Source organism: Anabrus simplex, chromosome 6 (genome assembly GCF_040414725.1).
Source record: "Anabrus simplex isolate iqAnaSimp1 chromosome 6, ASM4041472v1, whole genome shotgun sequence".
Lineage (NCBI taxonomy): Eukaryota > Metazoa > Arthropoda > Insecta > Orthoptera > Tettigoniidae > Anabrus > Anabrus simplex.
The window spans coordinates 266,979,235-266,993,772 of NC_090270.1; the positions used below are offsets into that span (position 1 = coordinate 266,979,235).

Genomic DNA, 14,538 nt, shown 5'->3' on the forward strand with positions numbered 1-14,538 from the left:
AATCTATGAGAACAGGATTCCGAAGAACTGCTCCCTCATTCTATCAAGGGTGATAAAAAAAGAAGATGCATGGGACATGAATTATCCACAGTTTCTGAGGATGGGATCTGTACTGTTCAGTGGGTTAACATAACAATTCAGTTGTAACAATTGCATCCACGTGCTATTAAGTTGAACAACTTCCTAATGTTTCCTAATATTCAGCAACAGAAAAGAAGAAAATCTGTGTCAGTCATCCTTTTGTTTTTGGAGAATACAATTCATCCACAGAAAGAACAGATAGAATGGACCAGAATGTAGCATACTGTGGCATTAGAATTCATGGGGGAAAATAGTAAAGATCTCTGTTTATGTGGATGATAAATGCAGCTTCTGTGGAGTGGTGGAGTGTCGGCCTCTGGATACAAAGATAGTGGGTTCAGACCTGGCGGAGGTAGTTGGATATTTGAAGGGCGGAAAAAAGTCTGTTCAATGCTCCATATCATAAGATGTCAGCACGTAAAAGATCTCAGGTGACGCATTTGGTGTCTACCTGATAAAATTAACTAAAATTCAGCCAGAGATGCCCAAGATTGATTCAGTTTACTCTGCCATCTAGTAGGCCTAGAGTAAAACAGAACATTGAAAATGACGAGCAAGCAGTCATATGGTGTTGAATTAAAATGCTTGCACACAGTAGGTGAGGCCCTATGATTATTATTAATTGATGTAGGTGTGCGCAACTTGTGGATTCTGATGAAAAAATCTGGCGGTCACACTTCACGAGTAGAGTGCCGTCATCATGCTGCGCATGCTATCTTGTAAGGTACAGAACTTGCTAAGGATACGTGTACCTCAGTCTGAAATTGCCAGGGATCAGTGCAGTATAAATGATATCCAACTGGACGGAATAGGTCATTTACTGGCTCCCTGTAATAGGAGTCACTGCAGAGCAATTTCCTCCACATAGGATGTGAAATGTAATGTTGGACTGCGTGTGTCCTGTTTCATTCCTTTCCACATCAAATGAACATTATAAACACAATGAATGATTCATTATAACAAATGATGATATTGATTACAATAATTATCTTTCATAGAGAAAGTGTAAGAATGAAAATAGGCCTCATTGTCCATTTTTATAACATTTGTGGCCTTTACAATAATATAAATTTGTTATTTAAACTGAAGTAAGTAAATAATTTTTAAAATATGCTCATACCGGCATCAACGCCTGCCACAGTTATATGAACACAGGATCTGGTGACAAAACCACTGTACCAAAATGGCTACAATTCATCATACAGTTCTCTTAGAGTTCCAGATATGAAAATATCAAAAGCTAGAAGTACAGGGCGAGTTCCGCAAGGTAAGAAACCCATCCTACAGGCTATGTATTGGTAAATAAGAGCAGGGTCACTATCATACCATTCCTGTATGCCCACAAAAAACCCATCAACTTTGATGAATGGATAATCAGATTGAAAAACAGATAGAAAAACAATAGAACTTACCCCATTACAGTAAGTGTTGAAAATGCTCTCCTTCAGTGTAGACAAGTGTTGTAGCATGTGATGATATTCTGGTTCACTCTCTGCAGTTCAACCTCATGTATCTTCAACATTTTGGTGAAAATTTCATTTTTCAGTTCTTAAATAGAAGTTGCAAGGATTTAAATCAGAAGAGCAAGCTGGCCATAAACCTGCACTAATTATTCTATCCCTGAAAACATCACGCACTGCATTTATTGAATTACAAGTGATATATGCTGTAGCCTTGGTTTGATGGGAATATCCAAGTGACCTTTCCTATTCAGTCTGTTGAGAAAAAACCTTGTTCGGTATTAATTCTATGTATTGGTCAGAATTTAAAACTTGGCCCAACAATTCTTTCAGCACTAATAGCACACCAAACTCCTATTTTAAGGTCATGAATTGGAGTTTCATAAATTATTCTAACATAACCAAAACTGGTTATTTTGCGAATTTACACATCCATGCAAATGAAACCATGCCTCTTCAGAATACAGCACTAATTCAGGATTTAATTCAACACTGTTGATTGACTGAAGAAACCAATTGCATTAATGTTTTCTTGCAGCTACTTTTCACTTCTGTGACTTCATAAGCCTTAAATTTCAATTTTCCTGCTGCCTCCATGTGGAGAATATGAAACCTCAATTTGCTGAGCAAGTTTCCTTAATGATTTTAGAGAGGATCGCTCAAGTATTTCACAAATATCCTGAATGTTCTTGTCAGTTGAGACAGTGAGTTTTTGAATTTGTTATTAGTTTAGCACTGAACCCACAGTTTTGAATTTATTCACAATTTTCTGAATTCCGTAACATGCTGGCTCTCGTGTTCCAGGAATTTGTTAGCAGAATTCTTAATTCAGAAGACATGGAACACACTAAACAAATCAATCACTGCTGTACTCTGTATGGAAGCTTATCACAGACTAGCTGAGACCATGATATCACTGGATGAGCTATTTGAGTTAGGTAGCAATTGCATCATCCACTCACCTAGACATGGCACAGGGAATAACCAACTTCTCAACTGTGGCTCACATTTAAAACAAAAAATTCTTGCCATTTTTATAAGGTTTAAGGAGAACACAAGCAATATCCACAGATGACATGTAATTGTACAGTTTTTTTTTTACAGTGCTGCCATAGGTCTTACCATGTCTGAGGGAGATCATATTCTCATTACCAATGCTGACATCGATGTGGGCATTGTAACTCCCACTAATGGCCACCATGCCTGTCCTTGTCGATCTTTGTGCTTGATTTTAAGCAAATAAATACCCAAACACAATGCAGTGCCACAGCTAACCCACACAATTAACCAACGGATAACTTTCCATTTACTGGATATCCTCTTCCTTCTTCTCTTTTTTACAGCTTTACCATTCTTTATACAGGGTCGCTTTGTTTGATGAGATTCCTCCACTTCTTCCATTTCTCTCTGTCAAGTGCCCACTGCTCAAGTAAGTTGTTCTTCTTCAGTTATTCAGAGATTACTCCTTCCACCTTCTTCTGGGTCTCCCTACCCTTCGTTTACTCTCAATTTCCAGTTCATCACCCTCTTCTCTTCTCATGATTTGGCCAAAGCATCAGAACTATGGCAATTGAATTTTTCCTGTTCTTTCTGAAATTTTCACTGTCCCTCTGATCTGACAGGGTCCATTCTGATTATTCCACACATGCACCTCAACATCTTCATTTCTGCCACTCTCCTTCTGTCGATTTGTCCTTTATTCAAAGACAAGGTTTTGATGTGCTACATCATTTCTGGCCTCAACATTGTCTTGTATACTTTTCCTTTATGCCTGGTTGGCACTCTTCTATCACAGAGTCTTCTTCCAGTTCTTCCAGGCTGCCTGTGTTCTGCTGGTGAGTACCAATTCAACATTTCTAGTTTCTTCCAAGATTGACCCAGTTATTTGAAGTGGCTCACTCTCTTGGTGCATTCAACACTCAGTATCAGTTTTCTCCATCATCTTCTTCCTCAACATGAAGACAAAGATATTCTGTTTCCGTGCTACTGGCCTTTAACTCTCTGTCTTCAGAGCTATGCAAGTTCCCTAAGAACTCCTTTTTTAGTCCCTGAACACAGCAGCACATCATCTGCATACATCGTACACCATGGTGCCACTTCACTCAAACAGGAATAGACTCAAAGCAGATCCCTAGTGCAACCAAACTTTTATTTCAAAGTTCCCTGTTTCTCCAGTAACTTCTTTGGATGTTTGTTCTCATATTTCTGTACAGTTCCTGTTCCAATCTAACATATTTATCAGGGGCATTCCTTTGCCTAAGATTTCTCTACACCTCTTGTCTGGGCACTGTATCATAGGCCTTTTCAAGCCTTTTCCAGATCTATAAACACCATGTGAGGGTCTCTATGCTTTTTCCAAAACCTTTCCATAGTTTGCCTCAGTCCAAAGATTGGGCCAGTTGCGTTCCTGCCAGGCATAAAGGCAAACTCTTCCTTTGATATGGTAACTTCTTCTCATAAGCTTTCCATCTAGAATCCTCTCAAATACCTTCATAATGTAAGATATCAGTTTAATCACTCTATAATTTGTGCAAGTTTGGGTATCACCTTTTCCTTTAAAAATTGGTACAACTGTGATGTTCTTCCATTCAGTTGGAATTTTGTCATCTTGGTAAACTTTTCTTATCAGGTCCCAAACAGTTCAACACCCTCCTCACCTAGTGCCTTCCTTGCTTCAACTGCTTTTCTATTCTTAATTTTTCTCAAGGGTATTATCACCTCTCTGTTCTCAATGCCTCCTGTCACCCACTTTATTGGGTGTTCTAGCTCCTGTGTACTTCCTTCCAATTACTCAGATTAACTTTTCTATTTACCGGGCAAATTATTATCAATTATTTCAGGTACACAAGTAGCTACAGGAGGGAAGAAGGCAGGGATGAGCTAATGAAGTCATTTATCATTATTAATTTGCTTCTACTTGCAAAGCATTCAAACAATGATTTTTTTCAGCTGTTATATGAATTCATTCTAAGCTCTGTCAGTTATTTTAAAATAAACTGCCTATTAAATTTATCCCAGAACACTTTCCTTTTACATGTTTAAAAACTACTGGAAATAGTGTAATTTCCTCCACGAAACCATACTGTTTAATGATGTGCAGAGATACTCTTCTGCTCCTTGCAACAGCTTGACTGTCTTCTGCAGTAGATCTGCTTTTCCACATCCAGCTAAATGTCTTTTTATTCATAGGCTAAAATTGTATGGTATTCTTAAAAATAATCAGATAACTATTAATATGCCTGCATAGGTTTTAAAAGAGCTATGTGTAGTTTTGTAGTATGTACTACAAGAAGAACTTGTTGAATCTGGTGGCAACAGCAATGTGAGTAAGTCTCATAGTCACTCTGACATGTCAAAAAGAACTACTTTATTTAAAGATAGAACTTTCTAATTCAAGTTTTATATAAACCTATCCTGAAAGTTGGATCCTGCCACATCTCTTAGCTGTTTGTGCTGTACTATGTACATAGAAAATAATGAAAATTTTTCCAAATTTCTCAAAAAATATTCTCATATAAAGTACCTTCTTCTTTTCCACAGCATTTATTCCATGAAATTGCAGGGTCAGCTTTTCTGCGCTTCACTTTCCATCACTTTCGATCTTTGGCATCAACTGGATGTCCACTAAGCATATGTCTTGCCGCAGTGCGTCAAGCCATCTCTTTCTCTGACGTTCCCCATGGTGGACGGCCCTCAGGGTTCAAATCTAGTACCATCTTTGCAACTGAGGTACTACTGCTTTGCAGTACATGACTATACCATCTCAGGCGAGTCTCCCACTTTTTATCAGTAACTGGAGCCACTCTGACATCCTGGTTTCTTACGTGGTCCAATTTAGTGAGTCCCAGAGGCCATTGAAGCATCCTCATTTCCATGACATGGAGATGATGTTCATGTCTTTTCATGATCGGCCAGCACTCCGCCTCATATAGTGCTACTGGACGAACATCCATTCCATAAATCTTTGATTTTAAGTACAACGGGACTTCTGGTTGAAAAGGACTCCTGTAAAATTGGCACCACTTCATCCAGGCTGTGCTCACTCTGTTCTATGCACCTGGCAGTGTACCAAAATATGAAACAATATTTAAGCTGATTTGTTACGAAGATCAGCGCCACCTACGTTTATGGACCCATTTCTTTGCTCACCACACTCCAAGTACTCCGTTTTCCTAACGTTAAGTCGCAGTCCATATTTACCTAAGTGACTTTTCCAGTGTTGGACTAGCTGTTGTAGTTCTTGCCGAGATTTGCAGGAGACAGTTATATAATCAGCATAAACTAGAGTGCAAGGATGTGGTGTTTGCAACTCTGCAGTTATGGTGTCCAGATATAGGAAGAACAAAAGCAAACATAAAGCTGATCCCTAATGCATGCCAACTTGGATGTTAAATGGTGCAGAGATTCCTACAGCACATCGGACATAACTTGTGACATTCCAATTCAGGAGCTGGATCCATCGAACGTGGATTTCTGGTACTCGGTACAATCTGAGTGCATGCCAAATAAGATCATGTGGCACTCTGTCAAATGCCTTTACAAGATCCAGGAATGCCATATAGAGTGGTTTCTGTTTCTCTTGATAGCATTTCATTAGGAGGCGTGTGGCATGTATAACGTACTATATTTGACCAGCACTGTTTATTAATACAGTAAGTCAACTGGCATAGACATATTTCAAAATAAATAGACTTATATTTTGTGCTAAGGTGTTTTCATATTTCTACTATATTTCAACACGAGGAAGACTTTTTTTTAAACATAAATCATTCTCATATTATAATATTGTATATTCTAAGAAACCTTCCTCTATATTACATGTGTTGTCAATGAACGTAGGTCACCTATTGAAATATCTACTTTTAAGATTTCTGTAAAAGAAAGAATCCACTAGAACCTACTAAAAGCTGTACTCCTTTAAATATATGAAGCTTACACTATATACAAACTGAATCATCCAAGAATCAAACGCTTTATAAAGAGGGAGTGATAATAATTATCAATGATTTTTTTTTACTTCATACAGGTCTTCAAAGTGTATCAAGATTAGAAAAGAAAATCTTATTGGCAGGTTGTAACCAGTTTGCTAAGAAAGCTGCCTGTATATTTATTACAAAGCTTCCCAGTAATTATATTTGAATGATATTAAGCATGAAAAATGCATAATATGATCAATCATGGTAATGATACGTGTATAAATACCATTCATATTAGACTACAAATAGTAGGCTAACTTCCTGGGCAGAGGAGCTGAATCCATTGTACCTACACTTCAGTGACCCTGTGAGAGCAGAGAGCGAGTGCCAGAGGAGATTGCATGGCACTCTGTCAAAGCACTTCTTAAGACCCAGAAATGCCTTGTGAATGGGCCTATTCTTCTCACAGTGTCACTCCAGAAGTCAGGTAAATAATGTCTGTTGTCCTACTGCTCTTGAGGAACCCGCACTGGTTGGGACTGATGGAGACAGTATGTTAGAGTCAAGCATCTATCACACATTCAAACATTTACTTCATTGCATAACACAGCAACCAGATTGGATGAAAATTAGTATACTTGTGACGTCACCCTTGTCCAATGAAACTGTAGAGAGCAGCAGAAACCTCTTTTCTTAGCTTTTCATGACCTGGAAAATGCATTTGATTCAGTTCTGAGACCAACCATGGGAGCAGTTACTAAAACACTTTGGCTGTCCTCAGTATTTTGTTAATCTCATCGAAGCTCTCCATGATGACAGGTCTGGGCAGATTCGCCATCAAAATAATATCTCAGAGGATTTTACAATCATTCATGGGCTAAAACAGGGGGTGTGTACTTGCTCTACCCCTGGCAGTCATGCTGCACGAAACATCAGACAACCCAAGTGTAAATGTTAAGTATCGTTTTGAAAGAGGACTCTTTCAGTCCAGCAAGACTGCTGGGTAAGGCCATTTCAGAAAGTGCAGATGATGTTGCATTACCTGCTCTTACACCCGAGGAACTGCAAAAATCAGTTAACTGCTACGATAATGCATATGATCGCTTTGGCCTCTCTACCAATGTTAAAAAAACCAAAGTACTTGCTCAACCTTCACCTGGCAAAATCCTCCCAGATTTCAACATGTCCATGTTGGATATAACACCAGAGTACCTTGGAAACATCTTATGCAAATCATTTGAGTATGTTGCCTCTGTTCCTCCTCCAGAAGGTAGCACTGTGTAAGTAAATTTCTTATAGGAAGAGGTGGTTTTTATTAAATATTGTCAAACCAGTAATTGTGCAGATTCTGTTCACATCTTGTCTCATTTGTTGATGTATGGAAATAATGCAGGTACCATGGAGAACTGAAACTGAAAGAAGAAAAAAATGAATATGCTATCGGTGGTCCTTATGAAAGCAGTGATAACAGATAAATGAGTGCCACTGGAGCATGGATGATCCAGGATGTACTTAACGGAATTATTTCTGTTTTGGTACAATTTTGAGATGAACTCTTAATGATGATGATGATGATGATGATGATGATGATGATGATGATTATTGTTGTTTAAAGAGGCCTAACATCTAGGTCGTTGGCCTTTACTCGTACAAGATGAGACGAAATGTAATGACCATTAAAATTCCAAAATTCATTCACTGACCCAGAATTCAAAACACGATGATGAAGAATGAATATGAATTTAAAATAATCAGCAGATCCAACTCACAATATTGAAAGATAAAATAATTCCAAAATCCATCCACTGACTGGAATTCAAAAGGACGACAATGAACAATGATTATGAACTTAAAACAATCAGTGGATCCGACCCGCAACGCCCCACCTTCCTATAAAATAACTTAAAATATTGGTATAAACTGAACAAGGGACTACTTCCAAAGCAAAATCCTAAATCGATGATGCTGGTTGTCTAAAGGGGTCCAAAATAAGGTCACCGGCACCTCAAAATGGTACTAATCGCTGGTAAAGTAGAACCATGGTGTTCCTCATGAAGCGGCGCTAATCACAAGTAATGTAGACTCATGGTGTTTCTCACATAGTGGTACTACTCACAGGTAATGTATTACTCATAGGTAACACAGACCCACGGTGCTCCTCACATAGTGGTAGTAATCACAGTAGCAGCCCAGAACCATGGTGTTCTTCACATAGTGGTACTAATCACAGGCAACGCCCAGACCTGCGGTGTTTCTCACATAATGGTACCAATCACAGGTAATGCAGACCCATGGCATTCCTCACATAGTGGTACTAATCACAGGCAATGCTCAGACCTGTGGTATTCCTCACATAGTGGTACTAATCACTGGTAAGAAACAATCCATGGTGTTCTGCATATAATGGTACTAATCATAAGTATTGTAAATCCAATGTGATCCATCCACGACAATAACCAATCACAGAACCATGGTAAAGTCGACCCATGGTGTTCCTCGCATGACGGTACTAATTAATCTCATGATTCAAGATCCATCATCCCTCGGTTGCCTCTTGTAGTCGCCTCTTACGACAGGCAGGGGATACTGATGATTGATTGATGATTGTTGTTTAAAGGGGCCTAACATCTAGGTCATCGGCTCCTAATGGTACGAAATGAGACGAAATGGAATGACATTAAAAGTCTAAAATTCTCCACTGACCAGAATTCAAAAGCGTGAGAACGAAGAATGAATGGATGGACATGAATTTAAAACAATCAGTGGATGCGACCCGCAAGGTCTCATATTCACATAAACTGACGTGACAAAATAGTATTACTGACCAAGGGACTACTGCTATAGCATAACACAATCGATTATGCGTGCAGTCAACAGGGCGTCCTAAATCGAAGTTATCAACCCCTCATAACGGTACTGATCGCTAGCAAAGTAGAACCATGGTATTTGTTCTGTTGCGGTACTAATCAAAAGTAGCAGAGACTTGCGGTATTCCACACACTATTGTACTACTCAGAGCTTATGAAATCCGACATAGAATACAGACCTATGTTTTTCTCACTTTGCGGCGCCATTTACAGGCAACGCAAACCTATGGTGTTCATCACATAAGAGTACTAACCACAGGGACCTCTCCCTATCCCATGGTGTTCCTCATATAGTGGGTACTAATCATAGGCCAGGCAGAACCATGGTAGCTATCATCCCATGGTCCTGCTCATATGGTGGTACTAATCACAGGTACTGCAAAAGCCGACCGCACGGTGCTCCTGTGTGCTACTAATCACAAACCAATTTCGTACCCAATGTAATGGTACTACGCACAAGTAAAAGCAACCCTTGGTGTTCTCCGCGTGGTGGTACTAATCACAAGTAGTTTCATGGTTCGAATACAATCAACCCTTGGTCGCCCCTTTTAGTTGCCTCTCACGACAGGCAGGGGATACCGTGGGTGTATTATTCGTCAGCCTCCCCCACCCACAGGGGGTGTGTGTTTGGTCCGCGAGAGGTATTTTATTTCCCTCAAGTCCGCCGGCAAGCCGGTTAGGACCCCCCTATCCGCCACCTGGGACGCGCCACGTGGGAGTATCACCTCTCTCCCTACTACACCTGCGTAGCAGGTTTGTGGCAGGGGATACTGTGAGTGTATTCTTCACCTGCGTCCCCCACCCACAGGGGGTAGACGAACTCTTAACGTCAGGAATAATTTATGCAAATAAAGTACAATTATAGAAACAAAACTGAATGCTACACTTCCTGATAATAGGTAATCACTGTCCACAAAAAATGAATGTGAGACTTCAGCTGCCAGGTTTACCTTCTGAAGTAATGGTATTGGAGTGACCTGCATACCAATTTTGATGATTTGATTGCACAGCTATCTAGAAGCAAATGGAAGCTTAGCAGATGGTACAATGACTAAGTTAATTTCATCTGTCATGTGGTACGTCTGTGTTTCGTAGTTAAGAAATGTCCGCTTCTGTAGCGTACTGCAGCTCTGATGATGACACAAAAATAGGTGAACAGTTTCGTATGTCTGACCCACGCATTGTAAACATACATCAGTCATGCAATATGTCTGTGTTTTTTAGTTAAGAATGTCCGCCTCTGCAGCATAACGGTTAGCACAATTAGCTGCCATTTTCAGGGGTTCTGAGTTCTATTCCCGGTACTGCCAGAGAATTAAGAATGGCAGGAAGGTTGGTATGTGGTAATATGATACATGCAGCTAACCTGCATTGGAGGCATGCCTGAAAAGAGCTGCATCACTTCAGAATGAGGACACGAGTTTAAAGAAATATTCATAGATGTTGCTATTAATATGCCACACCAAGGCGTAGCATGCCTACTTCTCACCCAGAGGCCCTGCGTTCGATTCCCAGCCAGGTCAGGGATTTCTACCTGGTCCTGAAGGTTGGTTCATGGTCCACTCAGCCTACATGATTACAACTGAGGAGCTATCTGACTGTGAGATGGTGACCCCGGTCTAGAAAACCAAGAATAACGGCCAAGAGGATCCATCACACTAGATGCGTCACCTTGTACTCAGCAGGCCTTCGAGCTGAGCAGTGGTCGCTTGGCAGGCCAAGGTCCATCAGGGCTGTGGAGGGTTGCTATTAATATAACAGGCGAGATCATTAACACTGTGATCGTTTAATGTCTCATAAGTCAGGCCAATATAGTTATTTTTCGGAGAAGTAGGTTTAAAACTTGATAGTACCATGAGAAAAGGAATGAATTATCCAATGGTAAAAGGAGTTGTTATTGTTAAAAATATAGTGAGTGTGAAAATGCTGTAGTGCTTTGTGCAAAGGCGTCAATCTAGTTACAGGTCAGATAAAGGTAAATATTTCTCCTCACCACCTGAAAATGAGAAGCATTCTCTAAGTGGGCTAGAGCAGTTCCAAGAAAAGACATGCTACTTACACATCTAAGATTTGTGAATGTCACTTTTCAGAAGATCTCATTACAAAGGTAGACTAGTTTACTGTTAATGGGAACCATGTTGAAATTCTGAGAATAAGGTGGAGCTTACAGGCAGGGGCTGTCCCACACATTTTTCCAAACTTGCTGTCCTATTTAAGCAAGTCCCAAAAATTCAAAAACTCCTATTGGAATGAGATATTAAAAAACATATTGGCAATGACAAAATTTATGGGGGAATATATTTTTTACATTTGGACACCATAGACTCTATTGTTGTGTGGCCCACAGACTGGCTGCAGCAGTGATCACAAGTATAACCTTCTGGGAAAATTATAGTGTTTCATAACATTAAGTGCCACTTCTTCCATACGAAGGAAATAAGGAAAGAGTTATTATTGTCCAAATCAGCTATATCACGGAAAGTTTTCCAAGGTTACGGACAATTAATGCCTTCATGGGTGAGTTAAACCTTTTTATATATGCCTTAGATAATGTGAAATGCATAATAGTTTAGTTTCAATTATATCTTAATACTTAATGTTCAAATCTTTTCAGAGGATAACAGTAAGCCATTAAATTGAATTCCTCTATTCAAATAATCCTGGAATGTACACAAATGGCACATGAAAGGAAATAGTTCAAGGTCATTCTGTCCAACGGACATCTTACAGTTTCTGTTTTGCGTATTGCTGCACCTGCTTAATGTATAAAGAAAAGCAGCACAGTGCAGCCATAGCAACACCAATGCAGTCTGCCACCACTGCCTAATAAGTACAAGAGAGCACTCACTTCCTCTTTCCATATGTTATCCTTGCAATTAAACATGGCTGGTGATAACATGCTCTTACAAGGGGCATAACATACTGAGTCGCCAATGACGATTGCATTCAGCTATATCACTCGGCACTCTACTTCTGATCCACGAGCGCTATTTTTTAATTGAGGACTGCTTGCCAGTATCTTTTGAAATCCCGCATGCACACTGACTCGGAGCATTCCTTGCCACAATCAGATGCCATTTCGAGCCACTTCAGTGTGTGCCCTTCAGACTACATTAAGGAAATGTTTAAGATGATCGAGCAGCTTATAATCAGTTATACGGTTCTTGACAGCACGAAAAATAGCAAAGGCAGAGGTTCATTACAAGATCTGTGCAGCTTATGGCCACAATGCTATGAGTGAGGGCAAGGTTCATAGTGAGTGAGGACATTCAAGAATGGTAGAGAGGTGTGCATAACGAGCCACATTCCAGTTAGCCATCTGTAATCACAGATGATATTGAGCGTCTGGTAGACACCAAAATTTGTGAAAACCAATGATTCACAATTTCCACACTGGTATGGCATTTCCCACAAGTATCAAGATCTGGTTCTGTACATAATTTGTGTCAGAAAACTTAGACTTCAGGAAGCTGTGCAATCAATGGGTTTAGAAGATGCTGACAGAGAAACTCAAAATGGAGAGATGTGCCAGTATTTTGACATGTTTCATCTCAGTACAAAGGTAGAACTCTCCTTCCCTGTGGGGAAAGTGCTCTTCCAGCTCATTTTAAGCCTCTGATCTAGTATCATGAGAAAGGGGATGAATTACTGGATTACATCTTCATGGGGATGAGATATGGGTGTCTCATACAACAGACTCCCGGCCTGCAAATATTTCATCTTCTCATAGAACATGTATCACTGCACTCAAGCAAGTGTGCTGTGATGTGTGATACATTGATGTGCATGCGCGTTACCTCACCTATTTTGTCTCTAAGTCTACCTACTACAGACTGGATGATGACCCATCATCTTTTGGTGTAGTAGTTTGAGGATAGAACTTTGACGTTTCATCTCAGCACAAAGGTAGAACTCTCCTCCCCTGTAGGGAAAGTGCTCTTCCAGCTCATTTTAAGCCTCTTATCTGGTCTGTGATAGCAGGAGGCCATGATTCAAGAACAAAAACAAAGTTAATCATTGGTCACCACAATTATTTATCTGATGCGCTGATCACATCTTTGTGTGACTCTTTTATGAAGAGTGGTGAAGCAATAGACTGAAAAAGAGCGAAACCACATTTATTCTGCTCTGAATACCTAATTTGATAACGAGAGATAATAATGATGATTTAAATTAACTTTCAGAGTATACCATACCTGTGTGCTTCCTCATGTGCATCTTGAGGCTGCTCACGGAAGAGACGGAGTAGCCACAATAGCTACACAAGTGTGGTCGAAACTTGTTGTGGACATGTTCCATATGCAGCCTCAGCATGCGCTTGTTGCTGAATGACCTGCTACAGACTTCACACTCCATTAGATTGGCCACCTTTGGTTTGTGTGTTGCCTACAACAATTAATCACAATTACAGGATTGGATTTTAGACACCTCTCTAGTAACTACCGATTTTTTATTTCTAATTTTTCTTCTCCCCTTAAAAAAAAAAAAAAAAAACAACATATATATTAAAGGTTCTGTTAAACTTACATATCTCTGATCCATACAAGCCTTAATCACACACCATTTAGAAGCTGGTTGGTTGGTCAGTTTATTTGTTTGTCTGTTTATCAATCAATTAATTAAAATTATGGCAAAGAAATATCAGTATATAATTATAAAGAGAGGTTATGCTAAGTGATCTTTAAGAGATCTAGGTTTGTCGATATGTAACGTACAGTACATTACATAATAAGTGCATTGCCATTGAAGCCACAAATGTTTAACTAAGAGCACTCTTCATTACTAAACAAACTGGGCATTCCTAAAATTCTTTAAATTAGTTGTAATTGGGGACTCTACCACCTGATCGACTGCACTAAATGCAGACCAGTGGTGACTGATAGAGAACTATGACCGAGGAAGGAAAAGACACCAACAGCTCAATTGCTATCTTTGATCATGTATATACAGTAGAAGTCCGCTACAGTGAGTACTGCATATAACGAGAGCCCCGTTATAACGGCAGTTTTTGTCTGTCCCTTCAAAATTCCTATATTAAACTGTGTATTATCCTTTGGTTACGAGAGCCCTAGGAGAGCCCTATCACTGAATATCTGTTATTACGAGCGATTAAGCGTGCAAGATTTTTCCCGTTACAGATATTTATGCACCCCAGCTATTATGTTGTATGTGATCAATTATATTCGGTATAGTTTCCTTGCTGTGTCCATTAGT

At 39.6% G+C, this 14,538-nt stretch overlaps 1 protein-coding gene across 1 annotated transcript in view; it reads right to left on the reverse strand.

Moving 5' to 3' along the window:
• Positions 1–14,538, reverse strand: part of LOC136875969 (uncharacterized) — a 174,031-nt gene that overhangs the window by 18,367 nt on the left and 141,126 nt on the right. Inside the window, exon 8 of the mRNA XM_068228283.1 lies at positions 13,521–13,710. Coding sequence (XP_068084384.1) covers positions 13,521–13,710 — 190 coding nt within the window. The remainder of the gene's footprint in view (positions 1–13,520; positions 13,711–14,538) is intronic.